Source organism: Ambystoma mexicanum, chromosome 10, assembly GCF_040938575.1.
Source record: "Ambystoma mexicanum isolate Mex_15411 chromosome 10, UKY_AmexF1_1, whole genome shotgun sequence".
NCBI lineage: Eukaryota > Metazoa > Chordata > Amphibia > Caudata > Ambystomatidae > Ambystoma > Ambystoma mexicanum.
Window position 1 is genome coordinate 652,889,841 of NC_090932.1, and position 22,948 is coordinate 652,912,788.

Consider the following 22,948-nt stretch of genomic DNA (forward strand, 5'->3'; position numbering starts at 1 on the left):
ATCTATTCCAGCTGATTCACTAATCTGAAACATGTTTCTTATGTTTTCTCAGAGAAACTTTTAATTGTAACTGTGGCAACAAGAGAAACGGATGGCTTTCTCCGCTTTATGCAGTCTGCAAAGTACTTGAACTACACTGTAAAGGTAAGAATTACATCAAGGCTATGGTTGCATAAAGTAAAACGAAAAGAGGCTGCCCTAGCGCGGGGAGGACTGGAGGGCGGGAGAAGCTATAACAAGGGGGTTGTCCTACCCTCTATAAATCAAAGGAGTGCACAGGATTCATCAAGTGCAAACTGGTTTTTAAACCCTTTTGGGTGCCCATGTAACTGGGGCAGCCTTAGTTGAAAACAACATGCTAACTACTGACAAACACATATCTCAAACTTGTAAGAATGTATCAGCTTTTATTAATTTTTGCTGATGCTTTTTCTTTTTTGCAAAGTATTTAAGTTTTTGTGTATACATAACAGTACATAATAACCATTGTGGTAAATAAATGCATAGTTGTGTTGGAAATTCAGTGTAACATATTTACAGATGATATATGGTGTAAAGTATTCACTTATACATTTAAACAGTCAACTTGCTTGTGAATAGAAGATCCCATGTGATTAGGTCCAGAAAACACAGGGTAAAAATGAAGATCGAGGAGACGTTAATAATGAGCCTCCTATGCCTGGCTATGGTCTGACCTACGTCTAGGGAAGATGTTAGGACTATGAATGCAGCACCAAATGATGCCCATATGGATTGAGGGTCTATGTGCTGCTGACGGTTCGGCAGAATTGGATGGAAGCCTTATTCTTGGGCCAAAGAGAGTCAGGAAACTCTGTGTTTGGAAAACAGAGGTAGATAAATGTGAGAGCAGTGTTAAAACAGCAGCAAGGTGCTGGAGTGGTTAAAAAAAAGAGGGCGGAGTTGTATATAATACACAAAAAAACAAATCCTAGAGAGTTCCAGATACACACTCCACTCACCACTGGTAGTGCTTTGAGTTGGAGCAGATGAGTACTAGAGGTTTCGTAGTAGGGCAGAAGGGACGCCAATATGGGCGTAGGTTATGAGGGCGTCTTGAGTTTGGTCAGGTGACCCGTGGGGGAAATGCAACGCGACCCTGTAAATCAATGCACGCTTCGTCTTGGTTCACGTAGGTATGGACCTGGAAGTGCAGAAAGAGAGGGGGACAAGACACTCTGGTCATATGGTGACCATGGGTGCAGGAAGAGACAGGCAATATGTGCAAGACCAGTATTCATGGTGGGGGTATATAGAGAATACCTGACTGGTACCTGAAGGTAACTGCAGATGTGACCTCAGTATTAGAGGAGGGCTGGAGTAGAGACATCCAGAGGTGAAGTCATCCAAATTGAATTACTCGTAAATATTTTCTGTCTGGTTCGCCCTAGGTGGAAAATATGGAGATAAAACAGTGGGGGAGAAAATGGTTTGTATAGGTGAGGAATCTGGCAGTCAGCAGAAGCGTAGTAGAAAGGTATACAAAAGTGAATGACATCCGGCATTCAGGGGACGGTACGGGGCATACCTGCATGAGTCTGTTGCGTAAAAGCATCATGTTTGATGGCCGAGATTCGTGCTGTGCGACAGTTTATTTATTGAACATTTGTAAGGCGCCTATACAGCAAGGCGACACAAGACAAAAGAGGGAGGAACAGGGGAGAGATGAACAATAATGGTCCTAATAGGCCTTGTGACATTCAGATAGTGCAGTAACAAAAGTGCAGGGGGCAATCAGGGTGAGGGATGGGAAAGGGAGGGGAGAGTTAGAAGTGAAGGAGAGAGCGGGATCCAGGGGCTGCGAAAGTGCTAAGGCAAGTGCCGGTGGAAGCATGGGTAGGTGTCAACTAGTGCTTGGACAGGGAATGCCAGACTCAGTAGGCTAGTCAGAGAAGGGTGCCCGAGGGCAGGTGCTGGTAAAGGGGATGGTGCCCGAGGGCAAGTGCTGGTAAAGAAGTGTGGGGGGTGACTGGTCGAATGAGGGCTGGCCCCAGTAAGGCTAATAAGGGACACAAGAATTTAAGGATATCCGGCTCCTGACGGAGAGGGGCAGGGAAGCCATTCCAGAGGGAGGCTCCTGCCGCAGAAAGAGATCTACCCCCCACTCTCTCTCTAGAGAAACATCTGATCTGAAGAGAGTTGGAACTAGTGGAACAAAGGACTCTAGCAGGGAGGTATTTAGGAAGAGAGATCTGGGTGTAAAGGGGTCCCAGACCCCAGAAAGCCTATTGGTGATGCAGAGGGTCTTGAATTTGATCCTTGCAACCACTGGGATCCAGTGGAGAGGATTTAGGGCCGGAGAGATGTTATGCCTGGGCTTACGGCCATGGATAAGTCTTGCCGTTCTATTCTGGATAAGTTGAAGATGGCGCACGGAGGAAAGATGTAGATTAAGGAAGAGGATGTTGCAGTAATCCATCCTGGAGAGAAGAGCTCTGGAGACATTGAGTTTCTGGGGGATGGTGAGGAAAGGGAGAATGCCTCTGAGAAGGTGAAGCTGAAAGTGGGTCTTCTTGGCATGGTCAGCGATATGCGGTGAGAAGGAGAGAGAGGAGTCGAAGATGACACCCACATTTTTTACCTCACAAGAGGGTAAAGAAAGGGGCCCAATGAGAAGGATCTTAGTCTTACTCGCATTAAGGCAGAGATCGTTAGCAGCACACCATGCCTGAATAGAGGTCAGACAGTCAGGAATGAGAGAGGAAGGAGAGGAGGAATAGGAGGGGAGCTTAATGGAGAGCTGTTTGTTGTCAGAATTACAAGGGAAATGAGGAGAGAAGGTGGAGATCAGATGGGCAAGAGGGGCAAGGTAGATATTGAAAAACCACAGCGAGAGAATGGTGCCCGGAGGGATGCCGCAAGTAGAGAGTGAGGTAGAGGAGAGAAAAGTGCCCAATTGCACTTGGGCGGACCCATTCGAAAAGGAGAGAGCCCGACCAGTCCAGTACCCGGTCCATTATGCAAAGGGTGTCACAGAGCCGATTTGTGAGGGTGGAATGATTGACCGTATCAAAGGCAAAGGACAGATCAAGGAGGATGAGAATGGAAGGAGAGTTAGAATCGAGGTTTGAGAGCATCTCATCACGGGTTCATGAGAGCAGTTTCCATGCCTCTGGCTGCTCTGAAGCCAGACTGGTGGTCGTGGGGGCAGCCAGCAGATTCAGTTTCATGGGTTAGTTGGGAGATGACCAACTTCTCCAAGAGTTTGCCCAAGAAGGGGGCAGTGGAGATAGGGTGGTAGTTAGCCAGGCAGAAAGAGTCAGCAGATGGCTTTTTTAAGAGGGGGTGCACAAGGGAGTGTTTGAGGGGTGTTGGGAAGGAGCCAGTGGTAAAGAGTGATTACAGAACTCAGCCAAGGAGGTACTGAGGGAGCCAATATTGTCCTTGATAGTTTTAGCGGAGCAGGGAAGCACCTGTTTGGAGGAGACTTTCATAGTGCAAACTGTCTTGGAGACCTCATCTGGCACTATGGGTGAGAAGGAGGAGAGTAGGGGGAAGGAGCGAGGGGTGCCAAGGGATGCCTGGGTGCAGGCAGAGGAGTGAGGGTCATAGAGGAGAGAGAGGACAGGATGTTCTGAGTTTCGGTTGTGAAATAGAAGGACAAAGCAATATAGAGGGCTTGGGAAGGAAGAGAAGAAGTGGAGACTGCAGTAGGATTGGCAAGTTCCTTACAGATTTTGAAATGTTCAGCCATGTTGTTTGTATCCCCAGAGATGCAGGCTTATGTATGGGCCCGTTTCTTAGAGTGGATAGAGAGTCTATACTGCCTTTGGAGAAGGCAACAGGCCAGTTGGTGAAAGGATGTGCTAGAAGCCAACCGCTTCCGTTCCGCACCTTTGTACTTGCGTTTCAGCAAGGCTGAATCATACCAACTGTCGCACTTGCAGGTAGACTTCATGCGGATCCTTATGGCAGGGGCAAGGATGTCAAGGGTGGTGGAGATGGAGAGGTGAAGGTTAGCAAGGGCTGAGTCAAAGTGAGAGTCAATAGGAGGAGTGGAAGGGCATGAAGATGCGGCAAAGGCAGCTACTGACACTGGCTTCATCGGTCGAATGACGGTGAAGGAGACTGGCAGTGCGGGTGGACGCTCAGCTGTGGAGACCAGGAGTCTTCATTTCCTTTAGCTGTGAGATTGCGGGCTTAACCTAGGCTGCCAACCTATGTACATTTCCTTACTTGTATTGACCCTCTTTGTATTTTCAACATCAAATAGTAGCTCTTGTCTCTTACACAATGTTGTCTTCCATGATGTATGTCTTTGATTGTGAATTTTGTATAGTGCAATGAATTACCTGTAGACTTGTATACGCATGGGCAGTGACTTTAGTGCTTGTGAAAGGTGCACGGCAGACCTCTTCCACTACAATCCTGCCTTCCTCTCAAATGACCGTCACCCACTTTCAAACTTCTTCACCTGAGGGGTGACGTGGACTTACTCATTACTTGACAACTCTGCATGTATTGTCAAAAATAGTTCGAGTTCATGAATGTTGGAAAAATAGGTATGGAAGATGGCGCAGAGCAATCAAAGTCATTGCAAGCGGAAACATAGATGTGTATGGTGACCGGAAATGTCCTTGTGGTCAGAGAGCAAGTGGCAACCTTTGCGAAGGGAGACAATGTAAAAATACAATCTGAAAGGATTTGCCGCAATTCAAATTTCACTGGATCTGAATTTGTTGACACATGTCACTGCTTAGTCACTCCACATTAGTGCCCCATCATCCATTTTAACACGTCGCATATTTAATTCACTGTGCATCGCAGATGTTACTAGCTGAAGAAAGCACCTTATGCACTTCAATAGTCTTTGAGCAACTATATTTCATGAAAATTAGACACTCTAATTCTGTTTTTGCCATTAGCAACCAGGATTGGAGTGGGGACCAAAAGTCGCCCTCAAAATATTTTTCAAAGTGTCCCCATATGAAACCGTGCAATGTGCCCTAACCCCTCACAGTAATGTGTGGGGGGGTTCTACCACAAAACATTTGGAAAAAATGGGTTCAAACAGTGAATTCTAAATTAATTTGGGATTAAAAAGTATTTAAACATAACCAAAAAACTGGCATATAACATTTGTAAAAGTAGGGGATAACAACATACTGGAACCTTTAGAAAAAGTATGTTCTTCAAAGAGATCTGGGAGAATGAGGAAGATGTAAGTGGGCAGGATACATCAGAGAAGGTGTAAGAGGAGCAAACACACAGGGCTCCAACCTACTGTGACCACATTGCAGAGGCCCACCTGGAAAAGTTCAGGGCCCTCTGCAGAAGAGTGAAGCCTGTTTGTGAGACTGCGCTATTGCTTAGCCTGTAAGACCCTGGTTCTGAGTCACTCTACTGCTTCTTTGTTTGTTACAGTGATTTCTATTGGCCCCTCTGCATTCTAGGTAAGTTGTACAGGCGTTGTAATAGAGCAGAAACATCAAAGCAAGATGTGGATATGTGGAGGTTATTGTTTTATTCGCTGCTAATCGTTTTAGTATGTGCAGTGTGGCTGCATTCGTTCAGCTAACATCGTGAACCCATATTTCCTGAAATGTAACATATGAGGACTGGTTGTTATAAGACAGTAGACTGTACAGTAGCTATCGAATCAACCGTAACAAGTAAGTACACATTGGAAAGCAATCAACTCAGCGCTCTGCATGTTAATATGTTGGGTACATTACATAATGAGCATAACCAGCACCTTGATATCCAGAGCACCATATTACCTAATCTGTGCCACACTAGTGTGGCCTGGCATACACTGATCATTTGAGTGGCTATCTACATCTTAGCTTCCAGTCAGCCGTTGTGTATGACATTATGGCAGGTGCCCTTCCAGCCTTTGTAGGCACGCCTGAAGTCTCCTTAGATGGGGTATAGTTCAGAACTTCAGACCTCCGTTATCAGATGCTAGAGTGGTTGCAGCACCACATGTTGCTTGCAGGAATCCACAACCATGTTGCCTTTGGCATGGACCCATTAACCCCTCCCCCCCAGGCCTCCCGCTTCGGGAAGTGCAATGAAGTCTTTGACAGCTTGACCCTGGGGAGCACTTGGAGTGCCAATGGGCCAGCTCAGACGGCCTCTGCAATTGCACAGGGCCTTGCCCTCATGAGAACCTTGCAGCTCTCCATCACTGTCAGGACTGTTATAAGCTAGATGCTGCAGACATCAGGCTGGCAAAATACATCAGAATCTCGGGCAACAGGAATAGATCATTTGAGTGGCCATTGCCTAGCCAAGTTCCCTTGGTAAGTGTGAATGCTTGTTGACAAGAACTATGATGAACTTATGAGCACCTAAAAACACCCACACTTCATTTATTTCCCCAAACCAAGCCTATGCATCGTCACAAAGGTATCACCCATGTTCTAACTGTCTGATTTATTTCCAGACTCTCTGATAAATTTTGTGAAACTTCACAAATTTTGCACATCATGCATAATATCAACCTCTGTGCCTCTTTCAAATAGTGACTACAAGCATATGATATCATCTCCCATTTCATTGTTGTTGTCTATCATTAAGACGCACAGTACAGTTGCAAAACCCAGGGAAGAAATCTTCGGTGTATGTTGCTTAGAATCTGGTACTTGTAGACACCATTTCGAATGGGAAAATAAGTCTTAAATCATACCCTTTTTACATAAAATGTTTCTATACATATATATTCCTACCAGGTTAGTTTATGTTGTGATTTGTGCAAATGTTAAGTCATCACTATAAAGAAGATTACTATTGTAGCAATTGGAAGCCAAATAATAAAACATATAAGTATACTGAATACTGCATTCGAATCCCAGTTTCACCACTTAACTAAAGTATGTGATTGAGGATTCATTATTTCATTTCTGTGTGCCTCGTATTTCAAAATTGGGTATCCCTAAACCTTTCAATGTACTGTGTGTTATGGAGAAAATGGCATCTCGTGGCTTAATCACATATGGCTAGGTATGAGGATAATACTAAAAGCCTTGTACTGCACATCAGATATTTGTAACTTGGCTTCTGATGCTTGTTAATCTGCTTAGAATCACATGCTATGCTGTGCATATGGTCCGACATCCATTGGTAACCGCAGAGTATTGCATCTTGTCTTTCGGGGGACCGAAAGGGGACGTCGGCATAGGCGTGTCTGAAACACTATACCTATCGTGACGTGTGTAGTACCCAAAATCCCTCACGCGCCGAAGTCCCTCAGATTGTTTTTTTCCGCCCAGATAACTGGTCGCCCTATAGCAGAGCTCTTCATGAGACATTGTTTATCTTACCGAATTGTCGGTTTAATCCCCGTTAAGTCACTTCGCCTATCAAGAACATCTTCGACGAAGACTACAGGGGTACCGTCTACGGCTGTGGATTCCGGCACCTAGATCCGGCGTTGGGACCTCCACGTGGTCGGGCCTTCTGGCCGGCCTACGCAGTAGGGAGAGTGGGCTCGGGGTTTGCCATACTGCTATGATGTCTTTCCTCTTTTCCACTTCTTTCCTTTTTGGTCTGGTCACCCTTCCCTTCTGCTATGTAAAGGACTCCATTTAGATTCTGCCCTCAGTGAAGGGTCAGATATCCGTGGAAAGACGAGCACACTTTGTGTACGCTTGTCTCCCCCTAGAGCACTAAAGCGGTGTTCGGCGTTAAACTCCTAAACCTAATCCCTTAAGGAGCGCCGGTTGAAGCGGTGCGCCGCATACGGTATGTCACGCGTGGAGCCTCCCTCCCCTGCCGCGACACCAGCCGAAAGTGACGGGGGTACATCGGATGACCAAACGTCCAATGCGGACATTGTAGACCTTGAGGCGGACGATTCTAGAGCCGCCAGGCTCGACTCCGGTCTTGCTACAGGGATCACACCCGGTGACAGGGGCGTACAATCGCACCGCACAAAACACACAACCCAAGCGCCCTCCTCGACGACCTCGTCGAAGAAGGCGCAAGCGCCATCGGATCGATTTGATCCGAAGCCTTCCCCGCATCCGTAGCAGCGCACGACGACTGGGCTTAATAAACATAACAAAAGCGCTACTCCCCAAACTACACACGCCGAAGTTTCTGAACAAGAAACTTCGACGAGTTTCAAGGTTTCCAAGGCCTGTGCAGGCCCAAAAACTGCGAGTTGGCCTCTAACTACCAGTAGGCCTCTAACTACCAGTAGGCTTCTACCCGAGAAACCATCATCGGAGGCTTTGTCCTCCGAAGATTCAGTAACCATCAGTAAGAGTATCAATAGGATTGCTACGGCGGTGGGCCGGACAAGGAGTCCAAAAGGTTGTATGCCTTAGGCAAACGGGTCACGTCGGCGGCTGCTTATACCGTCCGGATTGCCAATAACACGACGTTACTGGCAAGCTACGTCGATGCTCAATTGAACCTACTCCAGGAAGGCCACCAGGAGGTTCTGGAACCAACCAGAGCCAAGCTTCTCGCCATTGTCTCCGAGTGCAAACTTGCCAATCAAAATGTTGTAAAGAATACCCTGGACTCCGCAGAGACAGCAGGCAGGTCTCTCGCACAGGGTACTCTCCTAAAGAGACACACGTGGCTGCCCACGTCGGGTTTCAGGCCTGAGACCCAGGCATCCATCATCAATAAACCCATTGAAGAGGCCAACCTCTTCGGAAAGGCGGTAGACGATGCGTTGGAGACAGCTAAGAAGGAGCATGAGACTATTAAGTCGCTGCACCAGATTTCCCAAAAACCCTCTTCACAGAGGGGCAACAATTCTCGGCAGTCCTTTCGAGGACAAGCCCGCATCACTCAAAATAATTTCGGCACGGGGAACTTCAACGCAAGTCAACCGGCTGCAAGTCCCACTTAGTACCCCCAGAGGGGTCAGAAGCGCGGACAGAAAAGAGGCAGAGGCTCCAATTCCAGAGGTGCTTCAACCTCGGGTCAGAAATGACCACCAAGTTCAGGTCCCCTCCCATATCTCCCCGGTCGGGGGCGATTAACATCTTTCCTCAAGGCATGGGAGGGGATAACTTCAGACCAGTGGGTATTAAAGACGGTCGCCCACGGTTATTGCGTGGAATTCGCCCGACCCCCACAGTTCAGACCACCGAAACATCGACGCCTTTCTCCGGAACATCTGCAGATCCTGGTCCAAGAGGTGGAGGCGCTGCTGGGAAAGGACGCCATAGAAGCCGTCCCGATTCTACAGGTAAACGAGGGTATTTATTCAATATACTTCCTTGTACCCAAAAAGGATCTCACCATGCGTCCTGTTCTAGACCTGCGCCCGGCGAACAAGTTCATAAAGCCCCAGAAGTTTTGCATGGTAACACTTCAAGAGGTGATCCCATTGCTAAAACAAGGGGACTTCATGAAAACATTGGATATGAAAGATGCATACTTTCATATTTCAATGCTGCCAGCGCACAGAAAATTCCTAAGGTTCGTGATTCAGGACAAACACTACCAGTTCAAGGTACTCCCCTTCGGCATAGCCTCGGCGCCACGGGTGTTTACCAAGGTCCTGGCAGTGGCAGCAGCACACCTGCGCAGACTTTCAGTTCCAGTTTACCCTTACCTTGACGATTGGCTCATCACGGGGGACTCGTTCGACGTTTGTTTTTCGAACACCCAAAAGACAGTAGACCTACTGTTCAGCCTGGGATTTTCTATCAACGAAAAGAAATCCAGCTTAGTCCCAAGCCAAGTAAAACAGTTCCTGGGGAGTCTAATTCACACAGAAGACGGTCTAGTCTTCCCTTCCAGCGAGAGGGTTCAGAACATGCTCTCTCAAGTTCCTCAGTATGTAGCCAGTCGGGAGGTGACAGTACGCAAAGCTATGCGTTTGCTAGGGATGATGGCGTCATGCATATACTTGGTCCCCCACACACGGCTGCGCATGCGTCCCATGCAAGAGTGGCTCAACAGCCAGTGGTGTCAGGCCAGCGGACAATGGAAAGATCTGTTAGTTGTCTCGCCAGCCCTCGTTCTCTCTCTGCAGTGGTGGTCGAGGGAGAACCTCTTGAAGCGGAAAACCTTCACCACCCCTGCAGTGGAAGCCACTCTCACGACAGACGCATCTCTCACAGGGTGGGGGGCTCACCTGCTTCAACAGACAGCGCACAGAGTGTGGTCCCCTCAGGTAGCGTCCAACCATATAAACCTACTGGAGCTACTAGCAGTGTTCAAAGCATTGAAAGCCTTTCAGGAGCAACTGCAAGGGAAGACAGTGCTGGTCCTTACCGACAGCACAACAGCAATGTATTATCTGAACAAGCAGGGGGGCACTCACTCTCCAGGGCTATCCAAGCTGTCCCAAAATATCTGGATATGGGCTCTCAAACACAGGATGTTCCTGATATCCCAACATGTTCCAGGGGAACTCAATATTCTGGCAGACGTACTCAGCAGAGATTTTCCTCTGCCAGAAGAATATGAATGGCGTCTGCACGAAGACATTGTATACAACGTCTTCGCAGAATGGGGGTTTCCAGAGATCGACCTATTCGCTACTCAGGAGAATGCCCAATGCCCAGATTACGCCTCCAGGTACCCCCAGAACCGATCCAAGGGGAACGGTCTCTGGATAACTTGGTCGGGGAAATTTGTTTACACTTTTCCCCCGACTCCCCTTCTGAACCAGTCACCATGATTCTGGTGGCTCCCAGGTGGGCCTGCCAACCCTGGTTCGAGCACCTGATGGAATTGTCCCTCTTCCCACTAGTCAAGCTGCCCTGCCCGTACAACATGTTGTCTCAGGACAGGGGGGAGACTCTGCACCCATGCCCACAAACTCTGAACTTAGCAACCTGGCTCCTGAAGTCAGAGTTTGGACATCTGCTACTCCCTCAAAGATGCATGGACATACTGAGGGAGGCAAGAAAGCCTAACACACGTTATTGCTATGCCAGCAAATGGAAACGTTTTGTCATTTGGTGCAGTTCCAAGGGCGTCAATCCCACCGATTGCTCGCCTTCACACATTGTGTTATATCTAACTCATCTGTTGGACTCTGGGTTAGTCTTCAATTCCTTAAAGGTTCACCTAGCGGCGTTGTCAGCCTACACCACGTCACAGCAAAAGGTGTCGTGGTGGAAAATACCTGTGATTAAAGCCTTTATGGAAGGGGTTAAAAGAATTTATTCCCCCATCACTCACCCAGCCCCTGGGTGGGTTCTAAACGTGGTTTTAACTAGGCTCATGGGACCCCCTTTTGAGCCTATGCATAAAGCTAGTCTGAAAGACCTGACTTACAAGACAGCCTTTCTAGTAGCTATCACTTCTATCAGAAGAGTTAGCGAACTACAGGCCCTCTTGGTCTTGGACCCCTCTGTTACAGTCCACAAAGATAAAGTAGTTCTGCGCACTCATCCCAGATTTGCGCCAAAATTTATTTCAAGGTTCCATGTGAACCAGTCAATCGAACTACCCACATTCTTCCAGAGACCTACTAACATGGCCGAAAGAAGCCTTCACACACTAGATGTGCGCAGGGCAGTCATGTTCTACATGGATAGAACTAAACCACTGAGGAAAACTAAACAATTCTTTGTTTCAGTGGCAGCTGGTAGAGAAGGGGACCCTGTCTCTAAATCAGCAATATCAAGGTGGATTGTCAAAAGCATCACACTATGTTACACTCTTGCAAAGAGAGAACCGCCCTTCAAGCCTAGAGCACATTCTACTTGAGGCACTGGGGTATCCATAGCATTCATTGCAAATGTTCCCCTAGAGTCCATTTGCAAAGCAGCAACCTGGAGTTCTGTACACAACTTTACAAAGCACTATTGTCTAGACACTTATTCTAGGTCTGATTCTCAGGTGGGACAAGCAGTACTAAGACATCTTTTTTCTACTGTTCCTTCTCACTACCCACCTCCAACTCCGGGTACTGCTCGCTAGTCTATGCACAGCATGTGATTCTAAGCTGATTAACAAGCATCAGAAGACATGCATTACTTACCGTAAAAGCATTTCTGATGATTGTATCTGCTTATATTCACATGCGCCCTCCCTGCCTCCCCGCTCGGGGTGGAAGGAACATAGACTTCTTACTTCTTTCTCTCTTCATGTACTCACTCACTATAGCCTTGGGCTCCCTCATGGCAGAAAAAATACAATCGGAGGGACCGCGGCACGTGAGGGATTTTGGGTACTACACACGTCACTATAGGGATAGTGTTTCAGACACGCCTATGCCGACGTCCCCTTTCGGTCCCCCGAAAGACAAGATGCAATACTCCGCGGTTACCACTGGATGTCGGACCATATGCACAGCATAGCATGTGAATCTAAGCAGATAAAATCATCAGAAATGCTTTTACGGTAAGTAATCCATGTCTTACTCATGGCAACTTGTTGTAATGCAAATTCCTATGATGGTCATCAGTATCCAAGAATGTCATTCCTTGTAATGTGAATTTCTGTGATGTCTCTTTTCGCCATGTGAATAGATGTGGACATGTCTGTGAGTCTTAGGACCGGTGCTCAGTGTCTTTGAGAAGTCTCTGTCCTACCACCAAACCACCAAAGGTCCTCCTTCTGGGAACATGCTTTGAAGAACATCCCTTGAAACAAACACATCCATTGCAATGGAGTACTCTCTGATAAAACATATCTGGTCAAAATATATTTCAACATATTTAATGATTCTGTATGTGTGTTTTTTTTAAAAGGATCTCGAGTCCATAGAAAACAATGGTAGTGCAATCTACTTTGCCATTAAGCAGATCTTCTTGTCCCAGCCTGCAGTCCAATGTCATTTAATATGGCCCACCATGATAACATAAATGTGTTTTTATTTAACAGCTGTCACAGTTGCCTGAAGTTGGGGAATAAGAGGGAGGTTGCCCCAGGGACCAGGTACCACCCAAAACCAAGGAATGTTGGTTCTGGGAGCACCATGGTGGTGATCCCCAGCCACCTTGCCTGGTTCCATAAAATATGGCAGAGGACATGCACCACATTCACGCCACACTACACCACTGGTCTCCTCAGGAGTGAGCACATACATCTCTCAAGAAGATTACAAATATGCAGCACTGAAGTCGTGGGCTTTCCCTTTAACGGAAGACCCACCCTTAGTGTCTTGAGTGAAGGTATTGGAGGTCTAGGCACTGTTACACGAACAAATGACACTTCAGAAATATTTCATATCAGATTTCGGGAAACCTGCAATGAATCTCCTGGCCCCACACACACACACACACGTGTCAACTCCTTTAGCATTGGGAACTGATGTCGATCTCTACCTGTATTGTGCCTAATGCCCAATGAATGTTTCTCACGATGGGGAAATGTTGTACCTATTTTCTCGCCCACCAAATCTTTCATTTTTTCCTAACCAGGAATTCTAATGCAGGAAAAACACCTACCCAAACTCACTACAGTACACATATGGGGTGCCAGAAAAGCTAGTATAAAATTTAAGATGGCCGCTAAACCAGCTATAGGCCTGGTCCCACTTCATTAGCCCAGATCAGCCCCAGGTGTTCCAAAGAACCCAATCAATTCCTGTCTTCCCTCCTCAATTTGCTCTCGAAGGGGAAGGCACTTAGGGTGACATCCATCAAGTGGGGGGGACTATAAATGTTCCTCATCTCACTTGCTTGTTGTGAGTTAAAGGATCGGGAGGCTCACCTTTGGTCATGGCTGGAGTTTGGAAGGCAGTGGAAGACCAAAGGACTACCAGAGGGGAAGAGATTAGAGATATCGTGGCCGAGGAGAGCTGGATAAGGTGGTAATAACTCAAGGGGAGAAGATAAAGGTAGTAATATCAGGAGTGGAGAGGAAGCAGGTATCATCTAGCAGAGAGGGTGGAGGTGTTGGAATGCAGATGGAAGAGGATGGAGGTGGTGAAGTGCAGAAGGAAGAAGAATGAAATGGTGATGTTAGGAGGGAAGAGGAAGGAGAAGGCAAAATCAGGAGTTGAGAAGCAAGTAGGCATACCAGGAGCAGAGAGGTAGGGGTGGTGAAATCATGCATGAAGAATATGGCAGTAATGTTCGGAGTGAATGGGAAGGAGGTGGTGAGGTTTTGAGAGTGGAAGAAGGAAGGGAGGAAAGTGTGATCGAAGAAGAAGGTGGAGCCATCAGTAATGGCAAGTAAGGAGGTGGTAAAACACATAGAACAGAAGGAGGTGGGGGTATCCAGACTGACAAGATAGGGTGTGGATTCATTAAGAGTGGGACAGCTGTACATAGGACACTTAGGAGTAGAACGGAAGGAGGTGGCGTAAAAGGGGTGACAACCTCTGTGGAGAGTGGGCAGTGTGGGAGCTGGTAGCCAGAGGCATCGACAAGGTAGGACCGCAGCTGGCAAGGCCCCCCCAAATTCTGTAATGGCCCACTCAGGAGCACTGTGTGAGCATTTACAGATGTTAATGTCCCTACAGTGGGCCCAGCTATGCTAGTTTCAGGCCCACTTGTTAGACATTCCTGGCTACACCTCTGGTGGTAGTTGACAAGTAGGTGATAAGGCCTGGAGCTAACTGTGCACAGAAGAGTATCAGGCTAAGGAAATAAGACTTTGCAGGGAAGAGTGTCGGGTAAACATCAGAGACTAGGAGTGAGACTGAACCCGTATTAACTTCAAGGGACTGCAATATAGAGGGAATGGTGAGGAAGTGAATAAAATCAAAAAGTAGGAACCACTCTAGGGAAGCCAAGTCATTCAGGGTGCTCTAAGCCAGTTTGGCTGTAGGCAAGTGCAGATGGTGGGAGGTGGGCTAAGGAGGATTATGGACAGTGCAGAGAATGAAAAGGACCACATGCTCAAGCTTAGATACCTTCTCAGAGTGTCTAGCTCTCTCTGTCCATGCAAACCAACTACACCACCCACAAAGCTTGAAATATGAGTTAGTCCAGAGAGATGGGACCTTGGGAAGCCTGAACATAGAAGTGAATAAAGAAGTGGGTCAGATAATCCCACAAGTCTGCACCACCAAGGAAAGGGGAGGTGATTCTACCCCCCTGAAACTTGAATGGCCTGTGGGAAAAGAGTATTCGGGAATCATGTGAACTCACCAGGCCTAAGAGGCAGGAGGTATGACCACCTTCCAGGAACCTTGAGGACTGAGAGCTATGACACCAGGGTCCACAGAGAGGGCCAGGTCCCCACATCCTGCAGGAAGCACTTACCCTGGTCCCTGCGAGGAGACCATCCTGATGGTTTTGGTATTAATACATGGTCTTGGCAACCTACATTGTGACACCATCGCACAGTTAATAGACATGCATATTTAGAAATAAATAACTGAAGCACTGTTGTATCTCAAGTGTATCACTCTGTATTCCATTGCTGATGAGTTGAGGGCCTACAGGCACTTCTGGCTTCAATTCCAAAATGCACTCCATCCTGACACCAAGATGCTTCAGTGCTGTCATGCCCCACCCCACCCACACACTACTGTCTGTGTGCCTGCAGTGCCTGCACTACTAATTCTCCCACCATAACATTCAAACCGAGTAGCTGGAGCCATGATGATCTCACCTACCCTCTGATTGAAGACTGGCTCTAGAATCTCTCACTAAGACAAATCAATACACAGATTTGCTCTGTGATCTCAACCACAATCAAATACTGTTTGCAAAGAATCTTGGCTATAAGAATTTCCCACACAATGTAATTCACTCTCAGTTGGTGTAGCCGTGCACTCAAGTCAAGCAAGCAAACTCGGTAGCTCTATGCTCCCTCTAACAACTACGCAAAAGTCCAAAAATATAACAATAGGTAACGAGGGGGCAGGGAAGGTGGGAGTATATTGCCAACTGAAATGTCGTTCTCCATGAACATACAAATATATTTAAGCAACAATATGTCCAAAATTGCAGCCAGGCTATATCATCAGTTCTGAAGGTGTACAAAGCCAAGTGGCAAGCAACAACACTATATGGTGCAGAAACTTAGGGCTCTAAAACCATCACGGACCTGACAATAGTGGCACACTGATTTGACTAGCTCTACTGAGTATGCCATATGCAACCCCAAATCGGTCCCTGAGATAGAAGCCTGGCGTCTATGAGTTAGAAAGAATCGTTACATTATTCATGTTCCTACTCTGCTTTAGGATGTTGAGTAATGGAAAGGCCTATTTTTATCAAAATTTCCTCGGGGATATTTTGAGAACGGACAGATCAAGAAATGTCCCCCGGTTGCATCTTATCTGAATCCTACTGAACATTGGGTTGAAAGAATGATAGGGGGCGAAAGTGAACAATTCATCAAATGACAAGTGGAGACTAAAAGAGTCTTTTTGGTCCTAGGTAGACTGTGAAGTTTAAAAAAATTGCATCAACCTCGAATCACACAAGTCTGAAGCACTGTTGACAGAATATTTAGTCAGTGGCCACCCACTCGAACTGAAAACAATATGTTTGAAATTAAGACTTGGGACGCTTATTATATTTGCTATCGCGTAGGTTTAAACCACAAATGTGCACTCAAATCTGTGTTTGTGGCACCCGAGAGGCAGAAACATTCAGGGGTTCCTTTTTTAAGTCCCATGTGTCAAGATTTATTTTAAGTGGTTCATGCCAATTTTAGAACTGTATGATAAAAGAAAGATGGCTGGTGCATTTAATCTCTGTATACCACCTGTATACAGTCTTTACAGATTTATTGGTGGCATGGGTAAGACATAAGCGATGCCCTGAATTATCTGCTCAAATTATGGGAAAGAATACTAAAACCTTTAATGATATAAGTGAATTCTAGAGCAGTAAAAAAGGTTGGCCAAATAGGCTCCTTGGTCTGGATCCTTTATAATTATTAGACGCTGAAGTCTGTCTCAATCATTTTTATCATTAGTACCCGGCGAGGGCGCAATCAGAATGAAAGAGCCATTCTGATTGGCCCTCGCCGAGTCGTTACCAGGCCGGGAATCCCTCTGTCGGGATTCCACTGCCTTTGTCCCCGGCGGGGGGCGTGGCAGACCCTCAGCCAATGAGGATGCTCGAAGAGGGGCCATCCCCGCTCCGCGCCTCCCCAAGGCTGAGAGGCTACCTTCGCCCCCCGCCTGGGACAGAGGTAAGGCTTTTTTTTTCCCTTCACTCCCTGCTCCCACCTCCCTGCCCTCCCCACCCCACTTACCTTCTATGCCTTGGTCCCCTGCGGGGGACGATGAAAGCCTCCAGCCATGTGAAGACTCGGAGCGGGCCATCCCCACTCTGAGCCAGGGACCCAGGTAAATTTAATTTTTTCTTTTTTTCTTTTTTTTTTCCTTTCCCCTCCCTTCCGTGCTCCCAACCGCACTTACCTTCTTTTTTTTCGGGAGCGGACGCGCTGGAAACGCTCCTGTTTCCAGCGCGTCCGCTCCCGATGGCCGCCATGGAAAGGAAAAACGGACTCCGTTTTCCTTTCCATGGCGGCCATTTCCTTTGACGTTTTTTTTTTTTTTTCGAAACGCTGTAGCGTTTCGGGAAAAAAATCAAGCTTTTAGTGCCCCGGTCACGCAGTTTTTGCGGGCCGGGGAAATAATAGCTATATGCCCCTTGCGGCGGGGGCATTACCGACTCTGGTAATGCCCCGGGGACTTCGTTAAGGCCCTCGCGATGGGCCCCGGGGCATTACCTGAGTCGGTATATGTTGGCCAATGCGAAGTTAGATATCGGTGGAAACGTCCCTACTACCTACCCATATCGAGCTGGCAAGTGGATGGGTGTTTTGAAGTTCACTAGAGAGTATGCGAGAGTAGTAGAACTCATTATGTGTCCAGCTAGACCGGATTTATGTCATGGGGGATAGCTGAATTCTAATGGCAGCGATGTTGTGCGATGTTTCATTGGGAGTGGTGATGGTTGCAGATGCGTGAAGGTGGGTGGCCTTGTCTTCGGCTATTTTCCATAAGCATGGAGTGTGATAAGTACCTGTTTTCTCTGGCTGGCTTCTTGGTTTCGTAGGTGTGGCATGAACTCTCTCCTGTGTTCTGCTGGAGATTGTTAGATTATTCTTACTGTCATTTAGTGAGTTCCTTGCTGCCCCGGCCTGACTGAAGTGGTTGACTAGTTCAAGAGGGTAGGGTTTTTCAGGGTAGTTGGGTAATAGCCATGTCTCGCAGGCCCTCCAGAAGGCCATGTGGTCCTCTATGCATCAGATGTTAAGCAGCATTGAATTCCAGATAGTAGGGGCTTGGGCAGAGAAGAAGGATCTCCCTATTCCAGTCGATTTGAAGGTGGGGATCACACGTGCCTGAACGTAGGATTCTGTTGGGTTGGTAGTGGGTGATTTTCTGTTGAAGGTATTCTGGGCCTGTCTTGTGGAGGGCGTGGGGAGTTATGCACATGGCTTTGAAAGCGGCCCGTCATCCGAACAGGAACCAGTTAAGGATACAGAGTGCAGTGGTGATGTGGTCTCTGGGGTAGAAGACAAGTAAGAGCCTAGCTGCAGAGTTCTGGGACCCCTTGGAGCTTTCTGAGTTGATAAGCAGGAGCACCCAGGTAGAGGGAGTTGGCGTAGTCTGGGCGGGAGAGGACAATGGACAAGATTTCAGTGACTCTGTGGGGGTAGGAGAGGTAAGATAAGATGCATCTGAGAGTGTGGCAGTGTAGATAGTAAGATTTAGACACAGTGAAAATAAGTGCATAGACAATGAAGGAACCTACACAGCACACTCATGCCAGGTCTAGCCACAACATTTGGCGTGTCAGGTCCCTTCTCCCTCTATCCAGGTGTCCAAAATCCAGCGACTACTACTACATTATCTAGGCCTCTAGACGTGCAGCCACTCTCCGACCCCCACATCGCTCAACTACTGAATTGCTCCATCCCACAACCATGACTGACTACTGCTCCCTGTTAGGGATACCACATCAACAAAGACCAGCTCTCTGCCCCTCAACCCTGCACCTTCTGCACCACACCGAATCCCAACCAAACCATAATGCATCCCACCTGGCAAATGTCCACCATACTAGCATCTACTTGGAACACCCCCCAACATGCTTCATCGGGTCACAACCTCTGACCCATGCTCCCGAACAACCGCACACCCCCCAATCACCATTCTACCTCTAACTCTAAGATCACAAGAGCGCTTTGGCGTGCTAAACTACACAGGCCTCATTCCCTCAACCCATTAATTTCAACCAAACCGGACCTCTCACTCTCCCTCTGTCCCCGGACATCTATTTAGAATGAAGCCTAGTCCCTATTCATACTCCCCGTGCAAACTCCAACTCACAAGCCAGAGGAGCTCTCTGGTACTCGAAACATCACAAGCCCTCCACCACTACCGTGGCTTTGGTGCAATCACTCAGGCCTCCCCGCCCCTGCCAAACCCTCTTTGACACCTGCAATAGCACCCACCCACTCATATAGAGCTCCTCATCACAGCAACATCGTCAATCCTCCACCAACACGCACTCCATCCACACCCCCTCCTCTGACCCACACCTCATCACCACCAACACCACTCCTTTGAAAACTCAGGGTCCCCTTAACAGCACGGTCCCACAAGGACTACTGCACCTCACAAACTGCACACAGCTCGGCTCCCCCCTCTTCACCTGTGAAACCCCCCTCGCTATCCCACCCTCCCCCAATCCCACACCCAGCTACTACTCGATCCCCGTCCCGAGACCTCCCCTTTCTAAGCCTTTCCCTTCTCACAAAACATTGCTTTATGCCTTTTCCCCTCTGACCCACCTACCCTCTCTCACACCCCTCTGACGGCCAAACCCACAAAATGCGGAAAGGGTGACCGGCCTTCTCCCTCGACTCTCCATACCTCACCACTTCTTCATCGGTCCAACCTCCCATCGTTTCCCACCCCTGCCATCAGACCCTTGCCTCCTCTGTCTCCCCGCCTCCAGGCCCCTGAACTCGATCTCTCACACAGTACACCCAAACCCCTTGCACCCTGCAGACTTCAACCACAAACAACTTGCTCAACCCCACTTGCAACTCGTGCACCACTCACCACTCTCCCCCCTAATCCTCCCCAACACATCTCTCACATACCTACCACCACCTGCCTACTATTCCCACTCCCCATCAACCTAATCCACTATACCCCCCTCATAGAACAACATGTGAGCAAGCTCAAAGACTTAGCATATATCATAGTGAAACGGCGAATAGCGATGTGGTGGAAAGCACAAGCAAGACCCAGGGTACAAGTGTGGTGGAGGGACTTGTTAAAGTGGGCTAATGCAGAAACAACTGTATGGCAAGAAGTGTCCAGTAGGGATGAGGAATAAGGTGAAAGAGGGGTAGAGGTGTGGAGACAACTAATAGCTGATTTGACAGCCTCTGACCCAGTATAATTCAATGTGCCCGATTCAACCATACCTAGATAACGGAAAGTAAGAGAGCTGAGAAGGGGCATGGGGTGTGTCGTGTAGGCCTGGGTTGGGTGGGGGGAGTTGTCAGGGGTGGGGTATTAACCATGTTAGAGTATTTGTATTGTGTGAGGTTTAATAGTTGGTATGTTGTTATGTTTATGTGTAAAAATCAATAAAAATTGTTTTAAAAAATAACTATGTCCCAAACTCCCATTACCACCCCTCAGACAGACTCAGCCACCTGGACTGATGTGACCACACCTCCCATCACAACGACTGACATCTTATCCCCTGCTTCTCAATCCAACTGTTCCCTCCCAGCCATGAGCATCAAGAAAACCACCTTGCCTCATGAAGTCACATGCCTCCTTTTCAATGCCCGCTCCATGGCAAGACACAGCATCTTTGACCTCCTTTCCTCTGACAATCCTGACCTCATTTTATCACTGAAACCTGGTTCTCAGGCGACTTTGCACCAGTCGCGCATGCGTCCTTCCCCCCTGGCCACTCGTTTATCTCCCACAACAAACCTAATTTCTCCATCTCACTCACCGAAACCCAGACATGCAATGCTAACTGTGAATTCCTTCTAGTAAAATTCTCGCTACCATCAACACTCACTCACAGCTTCCTACTCATATACAGACCCCCTGGATATGACAGACATTTTTCAGACAATCTCTGTGACTCACTAGCTACCATTCAGATAAATCACCCAACCATCACTCTACTGGGTGATTTCAACATCTGGTTTGATGTGCCCAACAACCCCATGACCCAACCCCTGGTTGACAGTCTAGAGGCACTTAACCTCTCCCAGCATACCACAGGTTCAACCCACTCTGGTGGTCACACCCTTGATGCGAACTTCGGCTCCTGTGATCTCGTCTTTATATCTAATCCCAAACCTCCTATCTGGGCAGACCACTCTGCCATCCCTTTCTCTGTCCACACACCAGCCCCTCCACCCATAGCCCTGCCTACCCTCACACATAATCACAAATGCTGAACAAAGTCAAGGTACTCCGTGACCTAGCTGAAGCCCTGCTACACAGTCTCCCAGCACCCCTGACCTCTTATAGACCCTTAACCGTTGAATTCCCAAATCAAGCTCCAACCCAAATCCAACCTTGAAACTTGCCTCAGAGATATTGACCGATGGATGACAAGAAACCACCTCCTTCTGAACCCAGATAAAACTGAGATCTTGGTGTGCAGAAATACTGCCCTTCTCCTGCAACCACTGCCATGGCGCCTATCCCTAGGTACCCCCCTCCTCCCTCCAAAATAGTCAAGACCCTTGGCTGCACTATGGACTCGGGCCTAATCCTCTCCCGCCAGATTAATAATGCATAAAAATCCTGTCACTATCATCTGAGACTCCTAAGACGCATTTTCCCTCACCTCACCTAACCCAACAGACACGCTGCTATTATGTCCATTGTTATGTCGAGACTGGACTATGCCAACTCCCTTTACCCGGGTGCACTGGCATACAAACTTACACTTCAGAGAGTGCAAAACGCTGCCGCCAGAATCCTTCTTGCTCTGGGACACAGGGATCACATCTCCCCACTCTTCACACCCTTCAATGGCTCCCTGTAGGACGAAGGGCCACTTTCAAAAGCCTTTGCATTACCCACTGAGCAGTGCACAAGACCTGCCCAGCTTACCTACAGGGGAAGGTAAAACCCTACCGCCCATAACGCACCCTAAGATCAAGCTCTGTCCTATTACTAGTGATTCCAACCTCCAATTCAGCCAGGATTGGAGGGTCTGGAATTATCAACTTTGGCCCCAACTCTATGGAACTCACTCCCTCCGCACATTCAACACAACCAATACTACATGGCATTCCCCAAAGCTCTAGAAACTTGTCTCTTTCCGTAAAACCTTATTAGTACCAACTAGGGCCACTGAAACCCATCAACATCATGAACCATGACTTCAGTGACATTACATCCGGAGGTATTTGCAGCCTGTGCACAGATGTTTCTGGGAATACCGAGCAATTACACCACAGAAAGCGCCCAATTAGTCACCATCACTGAATCAGGAAATGGATACCACAGATGATGACCTTAACGTCCTGCAGGCTCTACGATATGTAACTGCTGACTCTCCACTTTCTGAGTCTACTTGACAGGCTCCACAGCCTCTCGTGCCATCTTGCTGATAATCCTCTTTCGCTCCATACCCTACCCAAATACATATCTACGATATGACCCACATAGGCACAAAAACCCAGACTCTACAAGGCCTCTGTCCAGTTTATGCCTTAGCATGACTGCCTCGATGTTACCATGTTATTACGTGACACCCCCTGTCCTATAATCAAATATCCTGCCTACGCCCACCCTGCAACCCACCATAAACCACAACCAGAGACCTGAATATGGGCTTGGTGTGACTACGTTGGTGCGAGATATCTCCTGCCACATAACCAAATATCCTCCCTAATACTACCCTGGAACCCATCCTAAACCACAATCATCGACCCAGAACCTGGTCCCTGAGATGCTTAGAGCTAAGCATAAGAATAATGACCGTCTGTCCGAACAAACATGTTTTACTCTGCTACTATGTGATAATTCTACCTCAGAGTGTCACTACAACGACACATGCGGACGAACGCCACCAACGTATCCAGATCCAGAGTGTAATCCGGGAACAGCAGGCTCATAAGAATATAACACCCACTCCTGACA

The 22,948-nt window shown here is 47.8% G+C and overlaps 1 protein-coding gene across 2 annotated transcripts in view; it reads left to right on the forward strand.

Annotated features, from left to right (window-relative positions):
• The window catches only part of PLOD2 (procollagen-lysine,2-oxoglutarate 5-dioxygenase 2), a 517,076-nt gene that overhangs the window by 175,342 nt on the left and 318,786 nt on the right, over positions 1-22,948 (forward strand). For both annotated transcript variants that reach the window (XM_069618251.1, XM_069618250.1), the window contains exon 2: positions 53-144. In XM_069618251.1, coding sequence (XP_069474352.1) covers positions 53-144 — 92 coding nt within the window. The remainder of the gene's footprint in view (positions 1-52; positions 145-22,948) is intronic.